The sequence below is a fragment of the Colletotrichum chrysophilum genome, assembly GCF_026319265.1.
Source record: "Colletotrichum chrysophilum strain AFK26 chromosome Unknown scaffold_1, whole genome shotgun sequence".
Taxonomy (NCBI): domain Eukaryota; kingdom Fungi; phylum Ascomycota; class Sordariomycetes; order Glomerellales; family Glomerellaceae; genus Colletotrichum; species Colletotrichum chrysophilum.
The window spans coordinates 1,403,327-1,420,738 of record NW_026517288.1 but is presented as its reverse complement, the minus strand read 5'-3'; the positions used below and the strand labels follow the sequence as shown (position 1 = coordinate 1,420,738).

Sequence of the window (17,412 nt, the reverse complement as noted above, 5' to 3'; positions counted from 1 at the left end):
CACTTGGGCAGGAAGAAAGAGGACATACCTAAGGTACCTTAAGGTAGGTCGGGTAGGCACTGGCACAGTTTGGCAGGGCCGGCTGGTTTTATCCGCCTATCGGCTGCGCCACGTGCCTAAAACAACTTGGCTTGGAGTGCGCTGGAACGCAGAGTCATAGGCAGGCTGCACAGACCAAGATCCGCCGCCGGGGGATGCTGCAAGATGCAGTGAGTGTTGGGAATTGGTAACCGAGGAGAAATCACCGACACCGACACCGACCACTGAGGAGCGGCTTAGGGCCAGCCAGGGCGCTGGGATGGATTGGATTGGATTGAATTGGAGGCGAAGAGAGGGATTTCCTTGAGACCCTGACTGCTCAGACAGGGATCCCATGCTGGCCAGACCTTGAAGGACGCTGGTTCGCCATTCGACTCAGGCATTCCGACACGACGCGATGGGTTTGAGGGGCATGCCGAACAACCTTAGTTTGGCAGCAACAACGAACGATGCTAACGACAATGGGAACCCGCCCGGCGTGCACCCATGTACTTTTCGTGTGCTTGTTTGCCCCGAGTCGCTGTCCGGCGGCAGCGAGCGATGCTAACCATGCAGCTATCATGGCACGAATTTGGCGACACGGCAGCAAACAGAAACAGAAACACCCGTAGAAACGCTCTTTCGGGTCCCGCGCCCACCCTGTTCCTTGCTTAAGGTATGTACCTTAGGGACCCTCTGCTCTCCAACGCCCTCCCTCCTGCTCTCTTTTGACCTTGACCTCCACTGCCGTTCCTCTCTTCTATTTTCTGTCGGGCAACAAGCTGGACGACTAGAAAATGCTTGAATGCGCCAACCAGTAGCTAGCCCGCGCCCTATCGCAGTAGCCGATGCCGCTGGTGAACCGCCAACATGAAAACGAGCAAGCCACTGTGCCCCTCACCTCTACCTAGGTATCCAAGGTACTCCGAGCACTCGAGATGCGGCGCGTAGCTGGTCTGGAATCTGGAGTCTGGAGTCTGGAGTCTGGAGTCTCGAGTCTCGAGACCGGGGTCTGGTGCTCGGTTCTCGTTTCCTTCCACGGGGGCGTTAGTGTTCGGTCAAGCACTAGGTAAGGAAAGGTAGCTAGCTGGTATGTCTCCTCGCTCTTCGTCCTCGTGCCTCATCCCCCGTCCCCCGTTCTTCTGTCCGCCTTCCCTCGTCCCAGCCCGTTGCCCTGAGTCCCGGTCCCTGTTCGCGTCCCAGCTCCTCGTGTGTGTCTCGTCTCCCAAGCCCCCCTTCCTCACCATCAACTTTAGCAAGCCCGCCCGCGCTACTTGTACTCAAAATACGCCGTCAGGCACCTTTACCTTGCATCGACAGGTCTACCTTGCCCACGCTTCCCTAGTTCTATCCAGCGCCGCCCCTCTCAGCTCCAAAGTCTGTTCTCGACCGTCCATTTTGATCTTCACCATGCTCGGATCCGCTTGCCGTTTTGTCATTTATAATTCCTGCCCCCTTCTTGCACTACCATCATCCTCCCTGCCGCCATTGCTTGTCTCGACCTCCATTGTACGCTACCCTGTCTTAGCTGACTTTGCGTTGATCAAAAGCTCTGCTTGTTGCTCCTGGCACCAAGGCTAAGCTATCTCAAGGTAAACGCTCGTCTATATTTGGAGTGTCTTGCTGCCTCTCCCGTTCATTATTTACTTCGTCGGCCCCTCCGCAACCGTTCGCATCTCTTGGCTTCTGCCCTTTGGGGCTGTTCTCTTTGTGTGCCTTCTCTCGACTTTAAACCCGACCCCTGCTCGGCCTCCATCGCCAAGTACTCTTATGGTTCCAGGCCTGTTCGACTTCGAGGCACGCTGAACACATTTCGTCGCCGCCTTGACATCAGCAGGCTTCAAAAAGAGACACCCATCCAAACTTACACGACATGCTCTGCTGACCAGTCAACCGTCACGGTCACAACTTCACGAGAGCGGGTCATCGAGCAACCCAACACGACCCTGGATTATTTGAGAATTACTTCTTTAAATTCATTCAGGTCTCTACGGGCTTCAAACACAGCTTCGATTTTCCCTTCTGTGAAAGATTCCGTAACCCACCGTCAACATGACATCGTCAAGCAATGCCAGCCTGGACGCGATAAGTGATCGCTTCCGCCAACTGTGGTCCCGAAGTAACACCACAATGCCCCGGTACAGAGACTCTCCCGAGGACGAAGACAGCGTCGATAGAAACGTCGAGGCGCCACCAACTCCAACAGAAAGCTGTACCTCCGAGGACCATTTGCTCACCCCCGCCTACATGACCCCGAAGCCATGGACCAGGAAGAGGTCCTTCTTCATGTGCGGTGCTGTGTGGCTTGCCATGCTGTAAGTGACGCAAACTCGGTCTTCCAGGCTCGACTGATTAACCTCTGTAGTCTTATTTTTGTTCTCCTCAACCTGGTTCTATTTGCAGCGCGAGAGGTCTGGGACAGCGCTCCCGAGGAATTTGAAGAAGCAAGCGTTGTCGTTCCCATTCCGTGCCACTCACATAACGACTACTGGAGAAGAAGACCAGTGTTCTCTGCCCTTCAGGTGGGCTGCGTAGGGATCGAGGCCGACGTCTGGCTCTATGGCACTGAGTTGTTTGTCGGACACGACAGGTGGTCCCTTCGCGAGGAAAACACATTTACCAGCCTCTACGTCGATCCCTTGGCTCGGCTTCTTGAGGAACGAAACTTAGGTCACGAGAACTCCACGGACCAACGTCCCCGCGGTATCTACGAGGCAAACCCGAACCAAACCCTCATTTTACTTGTAGACCTCAAGACAAACGGTGCAGAAACATGGCCAGAGGTGGTGCGCCAGCTCCAACCCCTGCGCGACAGAGGGTGGCTGAGCACCGTCATTGATGGCCAGGTCAACTATGGCCCCATCACAGTTGTAGGAACCGGTAACACTCCGTTCGATATGCTGGTCCAGAATACCATCTATCGGGACTATTTCTTTGACGCCCCCCTCACCAAACTCGATACGAAAGACTTCAACCCGACAAACTCGTACTATACCAGTGTCTCGTTCAAAAAAGCTGTCGGTATCGTGTGGTTCGGCGACCTGTCGAAGAGCCAGATCACGAAGTTGAGGGAACAGGTCAAGCAAGCCCATGCCCGGGGCTTGAAAGTGCGGTACTGGGATCTCCCTGCCTGGCCAATCAGCATCAGAAACCATATTTGGGGCATCCTTATTCGAGAAGGTGTGGATATATTGAACGTTGATGACCTCAAGGGCGCCAGAAGAGAGTGGGATCTAAGAGGTTGGCCTACCCTCGGCGCGAACTCTTCGACGCCAGCTTGAGCGAATTATCGAGAACCACAATCTACCTCTCTGACCACCAAGGCTCTGAAAGCTCCAACGGCCACAACGGTTGTCAACCATCGGCGAACTCCCACCGCCTGGCACAGCGGCTGCTCGGTCATCCGCAATATGAGCGATCTGCGACTCTGTCTGCAGCTTCACGGGCGTTGCAATGTCTTCTGCTTCGGCGCAGGCAGGTAGCGTCACAACTGCCAACTGGAAACGTCTGCGTGTGCGGCACGCATCTTGGTGGTTTGCCAATAAATACCAGTGCCGCCTGATCTGCACGGGTAGAGATATAGCGTGCCAGCTGCATTAGTTCAATGCCCAGTCCCAGCCAGAGGAGCACCACGATGACTGGATGCAAGATCATTTCAATCCTTGCGAGGTACAAGGACGGACGCATCAGTTGAAGATACAAACGTTTCCCGATCTCGACAGAGATGCGCGAGTGCCCAGCAGAGGACTTATACTCGGAGGCATTCGAGATGGCGGCCATTGCCGATTTTGTTGGTGCAGGTGTTTCAAATCAAGAAGATAAACTGTGTCGGCGGCACTAAACCGGAACTCCTGGAGGCGAGGTCGACCGGGGCGAAATCGCCGAATCTACCGAGCCCGGTCTGCCCGACCTAACTGCTTCTTCCGCCCTGCGCTCAGCTTCAGGGCGGATTTCGGAGCCGATTGTCATATAGAAACAAGCCGCTATACAAAGAATTAGTCATTATAATAACCGGGATTTGAAATTCGACGGCACGAAATGCAATTGTGGCGGGCCGATTCAAACGAAGCCGAAAAGCCGTGTTTTCTCCGGCGCGGATGGAGCCTCGGCAACGATGAGCAGCAAGTAGTTGCATCTCAGACTGATGTTTCTCTTAGCTCACGACCCCGCATTGCCCATGGACGTTCTGGATGAATGACGTCCAAATTGAGGGAAATATCCGTATAACCGGTAATTCGTGCTTTCAAAAACAAGTCAGTCGGCTTGGGATGTTCGACAGTGGTTTCTTTTCCCAGTAAATTAACTCCTTTTGCCAATATTGCTTGCTCACACTTCACACCGATAAGATCAATCCCGGCCGGCATCCCAAAGCTAAACAATCAGGAACATGTCCGGACAACTTGCCTCACTCGATGTAAGCAGAAGCGACGGCGACTCAGACACTGAGACGTCATTTTCCTGTACCACCCCCAAAAAAACATTCTCAACTAACCCTACGACCTCCCGTAGACCTCTATGGCGGATCGCCTCCCCGCCCACTCCAAGGTCCTTTTCGAGGCCAAATCGAACAAGGGCCTCAACTTTGAGTCCATTGCTCAGCACCTGGGGCGCAGCGAGGTGGCCGTGGCCGGCATCTTCTATGGCCAGGTCCAAGCATCCGATGAGGATGTCGAGAGACTATCCGGGCTCCTCGGCGTTGACCCCGCGACCTTGAGCTCCCTCACCAACTTTCCTGATAGGGGCCGCGCTGGCCCAATGCCCCCCACTGAGCCTCTCATCTACCGCCTCTACGAAATCGTCCAGAACTACGGATACGCTTATAAGGCTGTCCTCAACGAAAAGTTCGGCGACGGCATTATGAGCGCCATTTGCTTTAATACCAAAGTGGAGAAGGAGATCGACGAGGCCGGCGCCCCTTGGGTTGTCATTACACTCAAGGGCAAGTGGTAGGTTTTCCGCAGAATTGTAGCCGCCGACCTGCGCGTGGTGGTTACAGCCAAGAGATGTTGTGAAGCTAATGCATTAAAGGCTCCCCTTCACCCGCTTTTAAGCAAGGGACGTCCAAGCTCTGCAGAAACTTCATTCGGACCATGTTTGTTGCAGTCTTTTCGTCGGCCGTTGATTGTTATTGGCCGGATCGGGAAGCGTGGAGTTAATTGGGTTGAGATTACGAGGCAAAGCACTTCAACTCCAGGACGGCTTCAACTAGAATTCCTTTCCGTAGGACACTAGCGGTCGCAGGATCGGAGAATGCTTGAAAAGCCAATACAACTGGAGTTACAATTGAACTTTGCATACTGTGTCGAATGAAGAAGGACGGAAACCAAAGAATTTCAACATCATATGCAACAGCCACACCGTGGGTCGGCCTGGGTTTAATCCATATCTCACCTCGATAAATCTGGTTCGAGTCGCGCCGATGCTTGGCGAGGGAAACAGCGTTTGGTCTTGATAACTTGGGAGAGAGGTCTTCCTGGGACGAGTCCAACATGTTGCTCGGTCGTCTTGTGGCCTTGAAGAGGAACAATTGAACAAGGCTCTTGTGTCGCTGAAGGGGAATTGTGAAATCTTCAAAGAGCTAACCGCACTCGTAGAAGACCAGTCACGGCAATTGGCTCAAAGGACGTGTTCCAAAGCGAAATCCGGGGCGTTGGCTTTCTTCCTCCTCCCTGCGTGGACACCATACAGCAGCTGCCGTTTCCTCTGCCGCAGCAGTACACACTGAGTACAGGCGAACATTCCAGGTAACCTGGGACAAGTTTCAAGAGACACAACACCTTTTCAGCCATACATGATGTTTCCGACCAAAGAGTCTTTCTGGCATAGAAGCCCTTGCTTCATCCTGCACAACCTTGGTAGGTTGCCGTAGTATTAGCGCACGATGTCGTGCAATGTTCCGTATGCCGTGAATGATCTGCAAAGTGGAATATGCACTGTTCAGGAAAGACTATAAGAACGAGAAGATGTCTCAAGATACCCAATCCAAATCTTACTCACTGTCCGTAGAACATTACCAACCTTACCTCTTTCAATATCATCGTCATTATCACTATAACACTCACTCCAACTCTTCGCGTCGAATCACTCACACACAGAGGAGGCATATCACTTCTCAAACTTCGACAGAAGACCGCGACAGCAAAATGATTCCCTGCTCCGAGCTTAAGATCGATCTTTACACCGCCACAGACCCCAGCTCATCAACACAATCCAACTTCGGTCACAGCTCACATACGTCAAGCGCGACTATCAGCGCCTGCGTTGTCATGTAAGCGCTGAGCTTCCAACCTTTTGGTCCCCCATGGCTTCCCGGTGGACTATGAAGCGAGTCATATTGACGGGCCTGGCCCAGGGAAAACATGACGTTTCAAGCAATGTACTTCTTAGTGGCTAGCCTGGCCACTTACACCAAGAATAGGATGCGATCTTGCCAAAGGTATAGATTTATTGGGCGACACTTCCTTCGCCGAGTTCCTCATTCACATACATGGCTCTAGACATATCTTGTAGATCAACTTATAGAGCCACGCTTCCGTCCACGAAGACGGGCAGGCGCGAGGACAGGAAATGTGTATGAACGGCGCATCCGTACCCTCGGTCGCGTTAGCAGATATAAGGACCAAAATATAAGAATTATCTCATCTTAACGATTCTTATAATTACTATCTAGCTTCAGCTAGCTCTATTGTGAAGTTGCTACACCACGTAATTAATACCAGCTGCTTTAATACAGTGTATAATATTATTCATAAACATAAGGATGGGTTTGTTGCTAGGGCTTGTAACAGAAGACAAAAAACAGACATACGTATACATACAGCACCGGGCATTCGCCGGTCGTCACCGAACCGACTACTACTCCAGCCCTCATTAGCTTATCTATGGGAGAGCGGACGGGATCCCGAGTTTTCCAATGGGTATGGCCGTATGTAAGGTTTGGCGGTTCCAAAGCAGTCTGTCAAGGTGCGTCTGATGTTAAGCAGTCTTCAGTCCATTGGTGACGCTTTAGTGGCATAAATGTCTTGTGCAACACCATTTGCTTCAAGGCATCCCGAGTGATCAAAATGTTTGACTATTTGGAGGCAATAACATAATTCAAAAAAGCACGATCCCCTCACTTTTCATGTTATTAAGAACCGCAGCAGATCCGTACATTGTTTGTTCGCAAACCCCACCATCGCTGTTCTGATCAATCGTTGCCGACAGACACTAGTGTCTGTGCAGCATTATGTGACCCATAAAGCGCTGACCGCCCTCCGTAAGTGGGCCACCAGAGGCGGCAGAATTTTCATCGCATCGACTTTTTTTTTCCTCCTTTGCCAGGACCCTCCCCACATTGTCCGCGTCGCCTGTCGAGCGAAAGGTGCAACTCCAAACAGCAACCTTTAAACGATTGCGCCGAAATCAGACAGAAAAAATGGTCACGAAATCCAAGCTCAAGCTTGCCCTTGCGGCCGACAAGGGGGTCGATTTCCAAAAGAAGAAGCTGGACCGCAAGATCAAGGCGAAGCACCGCGAGGCCGAGAAGGAGAAGGCCAAGAAGGCCAAGAAGGCCAAGCTCAACGGCCAGGAGGCTGAAGATGGTTCCGACGAGGAGATGGAGGACGAGGAGGACGAAGACGACGCCATCTCTATCGAGGGTGGGATCGCGCTGAACGCCGAGTTTGAGGACGCCGACTCAGACGAGGAGGAAGACGAGGAGGAAGACGAGGAAGAGGACAGAGTGAGTTCTTGCTAGTCAAGGCGACCCCCTTCATTTCGTCCGCCCCTTTTTTTTGTGTGTGTGTGTTTGAGTATTTAACAGGTGGCTAATGTTCTGGAAGTTGGATATTGAAGCGCTGGACGACACAGACAGCGAATCCGACTCCGAGGTCGAGATGGAGAAGGTTGAACGCCCTGCAAAGAAGACCAAGACCAACAAGAAGACGCCAACAGAGGTTGAAGAGAAGGACGAGGACGAAGAAGATGAAGAAGACGAGGAGGATCTGGAGGAGGACGACGTGCCTCTCTCCGATATCGAAGGCGACGATGAAGACCTCGAGGACATCGTCCCCCACACCAAGCTGACCATCAACAACAAGGCCGCTCTTCTTGCCTCCCTCAACCGCATTCGCATCGACACCTCGGCCGCCGCACCTTTCGCAACCCACCAGTCCATAACATCGTCCAAGCCTACCGCCGAGTCCGTCCCGGACGTCCAGGACGACCTGCAGCGCGAACTCGCCATGCTTTCCCAAGCCCTCGAGGCCGCGCGCAAGGGTCGCACCCTTCTTCTCAAAGAGGGCGTTCCATTCTCGCGCCCGAGTGACTACTTTGCCGAAATGGCGAAGGACGATGGCCAGATGCAGAAGATCAAGGACAAGCTTATCGAGGAAGCTAGCAACAAGAAGGCTGCCGCCGAGGCCAGGAAGCTCAGGGATCTGAAAAAGTTCGGCAAGCAGGTGCAAGTTGCCAAGTTGCAGGAGCGTCAAAAAGCTAAGAGGGACACGCTTGAGAAGATCAAGACTCTTAAGAGGAGTAAGCCCATTCCCCCATTCCATCCAACCCCCAATCGCTACCACCATCATCGCCACATGCCCATGCAAACACGTTACTTACCGGTCTCTCTTATCTAGAACGTCAGGAAGGCGGTGGTAACCAAGATACCCACGAGGGCGACCTCTTCGACGTGGCTGTCGACAATGAACTCAAGGGCCACCGAAACTCGAAGACGGACGGACCCCGGGGTAGCGGAAGCGGCGTCAATGCCAAGCGGCAAAAGAAGAACGACAAGTATGGCTTTGGTGGCAAGAAGCGCCACTCTAAGTCAGGGGATGCCATGAGCTCTGGCGACCTCAGCGGGTTTAATGCCAAGCGTATGAAGGGCGGAGTTGCCAAGGGCAGGGTCACCAAGACGCGGCCTGGAAAGAACAGGAGAAAGTCCATGTCCAATAAGTAGGCAGTGGATAAGACTAGATGGCTAGTGTGACGCAAAGTTGGTTGAAGAGGCGCTGGGCGGAGGAGCAAATACCCGTCGGGACTGAAGGAGGTCAAAACCAAAAGCTATGTATTGTTGGCTGTAGATAGACGTCTAATGGAACATATGGAGTTGTCTGACGCCACCGATCAAAAAGTTCAACCCGTGACTACCCACCTAGTGGTTGAATGCCAACAAAATCGCACCCGGTTGCGCGCCTTGCCAGTAACTTTGGATGATTTCCAGTCGAATATCCGGATTATAGTTTATATACGCACAGCCAGGCATCAAGCTTAGTCGCTCAGCCTCCAGAGTTATGTTTTGGTACGTCATCGCCATTCACCTGCACTGCGATGCTGTCGACAATAGCTGAAGACCGTAAATCCTTAACATTATAGTTGATAACTCTCATAACGATACGTACATCATCCGCCACGGCTCGGAATATGTGCTCTTGAGCTTACCCGTAACGCCTTCCCACCCACGCTATCCAAGTCCTAAGGAACTGATTCAGAAGACCGCACCACTAGTGGTTATTGTGTTGCCATATTTCTGGAAGGTGGTTTGATCCTCCATCATCCAAAGAGGTTGCCGGGGCTATCCATTGACCCCCCTGATAAACTACCTGACAACGCCAATCTGGTAGGCATTTGATAGAAATACCTCCAAGGGCTGGCGCTGCTTGCGGCTTCTGCCGCAGAAACATATCCTGCTCACCAGACCGAAACAGCAACGGATGGATGTTGTGCCGGTAGTGGCCAGCAGGGAAAGACTGAGTATGAATCGGAGGATGCAGTACAGGCAGTCAAGATGCCGGGCTGTTGCCTTTGACTGTCGTCCCGTGACAAAATGTGAAGCGAGGAAGGAGGCCGATATATCGTCCTGGAAAAAGGGAAGTCATGCCGTCGCCATAAATAGCAAGGACCCAATGCCGAACCTTGAATATGCTGTTTGAAAGACCAGTGGTATCGAGGGAAACGCCATGCCATTCGGAAAAAACGCTGTGCTGTGCAATGCAGTGCCACCCGTGGGGGCGAAGAATCCGTAGTATAAACATTACGCCTGAACGGGCGTGATCGGGTACAGTCGAACGTGCTGCCGTGTCGTATATCACTGGGTCGCTGCAACGCACCAGTGTCGATGGAAAGCCCACGCACTCTTTTGGCATTCCTTACTGCAGTATTTGGTGCGTCGGCAGCGACGGCACTTGGCAAACTGGCGGGTAAATTCTTCCCACTTGCCACACTGGTAGTAGGCGCACTGTCGGATGCCTCCTCGGGTATCGTCCTTGCGGCAGAGGTTTCTCATGACGACGCCAGCCCAGTATTGCATATCTGTGCTGTGGTGTCGCACGGTAAACTTCTCGACAAGAGGGAAAATGTTGAAGTCGTTCGGCAGAAGATACTCTTCTTCCAGCTCTTCTTCTTCTCCTTGGTCGAGAGCAACATTGTCGCCGTCCAAGTAGCGGAGCTCCTTTCCGATCTTGAGCCTCGGAACCAAGTGGCTCTTCTGGAAGTAGGATCGTAAGCCACAGTACTTTGACACGTACGCAAGCAGCTGGAGAGACATCAGGACGTCCTCTTCACGAGGCATGGCAGCAAGCATCTGAGCGTTAGGGACAAATTGCCGGTCGAGCAAATAGCGAGGGAAGCTAGCATTGGGGATAGCCGGCTGTGGAGGCGTGACCATAGCAGGACGATTTGGGGACAGGCCGATAGGAGGCACTGGAGCAGGGGTTGTGGCGGCGACATTGCTAGTATCGACAGGGCCACGATGTGTGATGTTGAAGGCTCCAGTGTCCTGAGTCTCCGAGACTGTAGGCGTATTCAAGTCCATCGTAGTGGACGCGGCGAGCATGCTGTCGCCCTCTTCCATGGTGATATCCTGGATATTGACAGCGGATTGCATGTCATTGCCAGTGCCCGACATCTCTGCATCGGGAGACTCGTCAGAAGGAGCGTCATCACCAACCAAATCATCCGAATCCACAGTCGAATTTTGGTGTCGGATGGAAGGACGGCGACGAGACCGGCTGGTTGGGGCAAGCATCGAAGTGGGCCGCACTGTAGGAGAGCGCATCTGAGGAGGTGGGAGAGGAGTAGTGGGAGAAGACGGTTGCGACGTTAAGTTGGGGTTTCCAAGGGACATCATAGACGCGAGGCGGTCGACGTCCCGAACGGGTCGGACGAGCCCATCAGAAGCCTCGCCGGTAGGAACAGCCGGCGCCAGAGGCTGCACAACCTGGCGAGAAGGAGAAGCAACAGCATGGCGGGCCTCGGCAGCACGATAGTGATGGTGGTGGTGATGGTGATGGTGGTGTCGGTGAGCCGAGAACGCAGGTCTATCGGTGGAAGCACCTGCAGGGTACTGAGGCGGAGTAGGAGTGGTTTCGGTGGTCTGTTGCGGGTCGACAGCGGAACTCGATGAAGAGGAGCCGGCATAGGTCGCAGAGACGTCGATGGAAGGCGGAGGCGCCTGACGTCTTGAGGATCTTTGATCTACCTCGACACGGCTGGACCTATTGGTGAAAGACGGGGCCTTGTGTACGCTGCGGTGCTCATGGCTTCTGTGACGATGATGATGGTCTTTGCTCTTGTCGTCCGATTTGTCTCTACACTTCTCAGTGACCTTGATGTAATTGTCGAGAATGGTAGCAATGACTGGGACCATGTCGGCCTCGACGACTCGAGTGCGGACGTTTTCCGTGCCTCTAACGCCAATATTGACGACACACTGGAAAGCCAAGTTCCATTTCCACATGTCCATCATATCCTTGCTGCGGCCGCGTTTCAAGATACAGACCAGACGCTCGATGCCGCCATCGACAGTGAGAATGTCGCGAATGCGAGCGGACGAGGTAGTGAGGTAGGCGAGATGATTGAGGGAGTTAATGAGAGGTAAGGTGGATGTGCAGTCGAGGGCTCGCCGGTCGTATAGGGCGGTCGTGATGCCGACCGACGCCTTATTGACGTTGGGGATGCTGAAGTTGACTTCTCTCATCTTGAATTGCGGTCAAGATGAGGCAGTATAGAGGTAGAAGTCGACGGGGGCCAGGCAGTGCAGCCGTGGGAGGGTGCGAGAATGAGATATCCCTTCCAGTTTGGATGGCCCCTTTGTCGGGGTGTTTTAGATGATGTCGTATCGGACTCGACGTGTCGAGGGTTGCACCTGATGCGTGCAGGTGGAATGTGGAAAGAGAGAGGGAGGTATGGTCGAGATTTTGCAGAAGGGTTGCTCGACGGTGGCGATATTGTATGTATGTGTGTGTGTGTGTGAGAATTGGTTCGGATTGGATCGGATCGTGCGTGAGCGGACTCGTCTCGATTCGATGCTAGTTTCGTACCGCGCGAGGGGTTGGGAGAGTGGCCAGGGAAGCTGCGAGGCTCTTGTTTTTCACCTTCTCTTGCCGTAGCGTTCAAAGGGTCCGTTGGTTGATGGTTCGTTTGCAGAAATCAAGGGAGAGATGCTATGGGTGTTGAATCTTTTTTTCTTCTCTGTGTCTCGAGAGAGAGGGAAAGGTGGATGTGTAGAAGGGGAAAGGGTGTGGTCAGGCAGATGGAAGAAGAGGAGGGTGAAGGGTGATGGAATGGTTTGGTTGTGTTTCAGGACCGACACCCGGAAGCGTGACTCGGAGTGCGGTGAAATGGCAACAGCGTCAGCCAGACCCGACCTGAGAGACAATGCAGATGGAAGCAGGCGCCGTTAAGCATACGCAACTGATCTGGCACGCAATGATATCAAGTTGTGCGGGCGGAACGGAGGCGCACTGATTAGAAGAAATTGGATGGGAAAGACGGGGGAAAAAATGACGGGGAGGTTGGGAGGAAAGGAGGAGAAGTACGGAGACGAGGAAGAAGCAGACGATGAAGATGGATGCATCCGCACGCACTGCAGCAGTGACCTGGGCGTTTCTCAAGCGGCCCAGCGGTAGTACCTACCTACTTGGGTACCCCCGTGGACCTGCCTAGGGGCAAAGGCAGAGCCAGGAGCAGCCCACAGCGTCTGCTCAGCGTTCCGTTCCATACCTTACCTAGCAGCGCGCGACGAGAGGAACCTCAGCGCGCCCCAGGGGATTTACCTACGGATACAGAGCCTGAGGTGTACCTGAGAGGGCCCTCCCGCCACGTTCAGTCTCTAGGTACCTTAAGGTAGGATAAGGTAATTAAGATACACACAGGGACACTACATATACGTTGCACGTCGGGGTGCCCAAGGAGGTCGGGTGCCTCCCAATACACCTACCTAGGTACCTTTCGTAGGTGCCTTAGGAACGTAGTCGCCTAGGTGAGTCCCTAGCACGCCTTCACGGAGAGGACCTAGGTAGGTACGTGACAGGTATCCATCATCGTTTTACAGTCGGCACATAATACAGGGCATTGTAGCGCGTCACAGCACCCGCGAGACAAGATAACAGGCAAATAGGCTCAGCCAGATGAGGCAGAATACGGATATATCAAGTTCCTTGCGTACCTACCTACCTGAGGTACCTTACCTAAGTCATGGTGCGTAAAATGACGGGGGCTATTAACGACGGCGAAAGACGAGAAATCCTAAGGACGGTGGGAAGGACCGGGCAGCGGAATATCTAAACCACTCCACACCCGGCAGATATTGACTGACACTGAATTGCATTGCACCTCTAGGTACCTTAGGTATTTAGACACCTATCTAGCAGGACCTTGGTGTAGGCTAGCCCACGATTGAGGGGAGCCCTGAGACTCACATGAGCGCCCCCTGGTCGGGTAGGAATAACTACAGGCTCCACGGGCAGCGAGGGCCCGGAGCCCGGGCGGGCGTGGACGGCGGACGGGGCGGGACCACTGAAAGGGAAAGACTGACGAATGATCCAATGGAACGTCGTCTTTTCCATGAAGGCTGGCATCCTCCGCCCCTACTCATTAAATTCATCAGCAACCAAGGAAGGTACTCTTGTCTATTTTTCCTCAGGGCAAGCGCGGCGAGCATCACGATAAATGGAACCAACCATGCCCGACCGAGCGGCCATCTTTGAATTGCTCACATAATTAATTCATTGGCTGGTTCTCCGAATCTCCCCTTATCACCTACCATCTTGCTGGTTGGACAACCCGAGAATGTACCTAATCCTCGGGCAGGCTGTGAGGTACTGTGACCTTCAGCTGTGAGCGACACCGGCATGCGGGGCGAGTTGCCTCATGGCCGAGATTGTCTACCTTATGGAGAGATGCAGTCCCCGTAAGAAGCAACGATGCAATTGAGGATCAGATATAGTAGCTCGCGACCGGCGTCGTAATACATCGTCGTCGTCGACATCACCTACATCATCAAACAAGCTCCTTAGCACGGTGCTTTATCGACTCAGGGCTCCTGAGATAACAAATACGTGCTTAGGTTTGGGGGTGTAACACATCGGGGAAAGCCTCCAGGTACCGACCGGCCACGCCGCCAGCTTCGCACCCGCCACCGGCCGCATGCGGCGGGCAGATACAGTTTTCTGGAAATCGCATGTCCATCTCCTGTTCCAGCCACGGCATAGCTCCCGCTCCCTCACCGTCTTTTTTGGCACTCTTGTTGTTCTCTACCCGGGTGCCTAGAACGGCAGAAGTCCTTGTCTATTCAGTTTTCTTTGTGGGCAAACCATGGCGCCTGTAAGGTATGAACCAACTCGGCTTTTGCTGCACAAGCCCAAGGCCTTGCCTGCCGAGTCCTGGTTGACGTGCCGCCAGCTCGGGTCACAATCGTCTACCATTTCCCGGGCACTCCAGGGCATGTTGTCAGCAGTCTGTGCCTGCGAACATGCATGATGTAAAGGCAGCGGCACGTTACGGTAGGGTCGCGTTACGGCCAGGTCGTTGCATGTAAAACGAGACAGGACAGACCGAGGAGGAGGCAAAGTCGATCCAGCCAGATTACGACGGCAAATGATAGGCCCGACGTGTGCGATGCGCAATTGACGCAGCGAACGCTGTGAAGTTGCCGTTTCGTCGTTCCTAGCGGCCCTTGACCCAGATCCCGTGCTCTTGTTAGACTTGCTTGTTTGCGATGCTAAAGTAACGCTAACAGGCAACAAAATAAGAAGGCCCCGGACTTGTGGCACCTCAGGCAAGTCAACAAACTTCCGAGCGACCCTCGTCAATATCACCAGCTGCTTAGCCGTTACGTCAACCCGGCAGCATGGCAAAAGCTTCTCGAGGCTGTTTGGTTCTCAATCGGGCACGCGATGGCCGTTCGCGCTGCTTCGTTGCTGGTCCGGTTTGATGTTGGCTGCCTACTCTATCCTTATCCTTAAATTATTGGATTGGTCAAGGCGTCGTGCTGTCGACGGCCCGGGTCTCGTGGTGGTGGTGGTGGTGGTGGTGGTGGTGGTCCGATTGCAATTTGCGCCTCATCGGCGGGATGCAAGGATGCTTCCGTCTCCGCCTTCTCACATGGAGCAAGGCACGAAGGGAGAAAAAAAAAAGGTAGGTATTCTACGGTGCACTTTGTCCCCTACACCGCTGCTACAGCTGAAGCCAGGAGGGTCTGTTGTCCTGTCACTGCCGAGTACGTGAAGCTACTAGATATCTCCCTCGTCAGCAAAACAAGCGTCAGGGGCCAAATCAGCATCAGGGCAGCGTCAGGGACCCCGTCATTCTCATTGCTGCTCCCTCACTCCGGCGTCGCCATGATAATAAGCCCGGATGGGAATGTGCGAGACGGAATGGAACTTGGTGGAATGAAGAGGGGTCTTCAGCAATCGTCAGCAGCGGCACTTGTCCCAGATCCGATGTGCAACGGTCCTTTTCCATTCCTCAGCGAGCGCCGTCTCCGTAGAAGGCGTCGAGAGCGAGGCTTGTCTCTGCGAACCCTGGAGAGCCAAATGGAGTAGTGAGGTCACAGGCTGAGAGATGCATAGACATCAGATACAGGCACAGACTGTAACAATCCACTCTGGCCACATCAGGCTAGCGCGTAGACATTCTCTTTCGCAGTTGAGGATGGGAAGGTCCAAGTGTCTTGCTCTTCTCCTCGTCAGACTGTGACTTTCCCTCCAGGGTCACAATGCCGATTGTCGAACCCCATTGCGACTCTTCGCTTCGGTCTTTGTCTCCCCGTGCCCACTGCCGACACAACCCAACCCGACCCAGCCCAACCCAACACAACACAACACAACCTGCCAACCAACCAACCACAGGACAATGCCATAGGTCAAGGACAAGAGTCCATGGACAAGGGGGGACAAAGAAGAGAAGAATAAGAGAATAAGAACCACACTTTTCCATTACCATTCATTGCTTGCTTGCCTGGCATACTGCATCCCAGACCCGCAGGGTCCTGCCCGACGCAGGCGATTAACGAAAGACGTTGTTGATATGCTTTGCCGCCGGCGCTAGCCTTTTTGTCCTGCAGGCTGCAGCAAGAACCACAAATCTGTTTTTACTTCGTCTTCTGGCTGCGTGCCACGAGGTGAAGACCCTGAGTTTTCATACTTTTGGCGGCTGACCAGGCCACTGGGAGCCTTCGAGAAGCAACACTCTGCGAGAACACTAATTGACGGCGCTCCATTACCTTCGAACTGTGTGCAAGGCCTTCCTACCAGACCCCGGAACAATAGTGGAAGTACCTACCTCGCGATGAGATATGGCGGTACTGGCCGGATGGCTCAGTCAACCAGCCCGGTCAGAATCCTACCACGATTACCTAGTAGGTACCTACCTTAAGGTACGAATACCTTACCTAGGTAAAGTACTCTGAACCTTACGTAACAGAAGCAAGTGGCGCACGGCCTCTGCTCCTCTCCTCTCCTCTGGGACTCCAAACCCGTCCAACAGCGACGAGGGGCTGGCGCTTTACTGATTGGCCGTGCGGGCGCGCCTTCCCTTGCCGCCTCTGCCATCTCAATTTTTAACAGCGCTTAAAGAAAATGACGGGGGAAAAAAAAACACGGGTAATGGTCCATGGATAGTGGAGAGGGGAAAAGGAACAAGAGATCCAAGCACCTCCCTCCACCCGTCCCGTCCGTCTGCTTCAACCCTCCCCCCAAGGCCCCTTTGGCTTTTGTGCCGCCATCCACTGCCAAGCCTCGCCGACCATGTATTGCATCTCTCTCTCTCAAGGGTCTGAGTCCTGATGGGCCCCCTCCTTTCCAATACGCCCCCTTGTTTCTCAGCTCGTGCCCTCCTGATCCCCCACGTCGAACAGGTGTGTGGCAGTGTGTATGAGATGAGCAGATGGAACCGCGAGAACGGTGAGAGTAGAGGGAGACGGTCGGTTGTCGCTGAAGTTTCTGGGTACCTTGCTTGCCTAAGGTAATCAGGGTCGCCAGTTCGCATCCCAAGACTGGCCATCCAGGTGCGTGTTGTTGCGTCTGACACTTTTACAGGACGAAAATGGAGCCCGCTTGCTGCCTCCCAGGTACGAATAGTTACCTTCAGCTGAGTCAACTGCCAACGCACCGAGAGTTCGAGGACCACTAAGTG

At 53.6% G+C, this 17,412-nt stretch overlaps 4 protein-coding genes across 4 annotated transcripts; 3 read left to right on the top strand and 1 right to left on the bottom strand.

Annotated features, from left to right (window-relative positions):
- Positions 1-2,148: 2,148 nt before the first annotated feature.
- On the top strand, positions 2,149-3,299 carry COL26b_000382 (uncharacterized protein; the record flags this gene model as incomplete). Its single annotated transcript, XM_053173352.1, has 2 exons — positions 2,149-2,333; positions 2,384-3,299. 2 exons carry the CDS (start codon positions 2,149-2,151, stop codon positions 3,297-3,299), a joined length of 1,101 nt encoding a protein of 366 aa, XP_053043058.1.
- Positions 3,300-4,533: 1,234 nt separating this feature from the next.
- CYN1 (Cyanate hydratase) lies at positions 4,534-4,968 on the top strand (the record flags this gene model as incomplete). Its single annotated transcript, XM_053173351.1, has 1 exon — positions 4,534-4,968. One exon carries the CDS (start codon positions 4,534-4,536, stop codon positions 4,966-4,968), a length of 435 nt encoding a protein of 144 aa, XP_053043057.1.
- A 2,467-nt stretch (positions 4,969-7,435) lies between these two features.
- On the top strand, positions 7,436-8,956 carry COL26b_000380 (uncharacterized protein; the record flags this gene model as incomplete). Its single annotated transcript, XM_053173350.1, has 3 exons — positions 7,436-7,741; positions 7,842-8,535; positions 8,634-8,956. 3 exons carry the CDS (start codon positions 7,436-7,438, stop codon positions 8,954-8,956), a joined length of 1,323 nt encoding a protein of 440 aa, XP_053043056.1.
- A 1,128-nt stretch (positions 8,957-10,084) lies between these two features.
- On the bottom strand, positions 10,085-11,974 carry COL26b_000379 (uncharacterized protein; the record flags this gene model as incomplete). The annotated part of the gene is made up of 2 exons (XM_053173349.1): positions 10,085-10,095; positions 10,150-11,974. 2 exons carry the CDS (start codon positions 11,972-11,974, stop codon positions 10,085-10,087), a joined length of 1,836 nt encoding a protein of 611 aa, XP_053043055.1.
- Between the last annotated feature and the right edge of the window lie 5,438 nt (positions 11,975-17,412).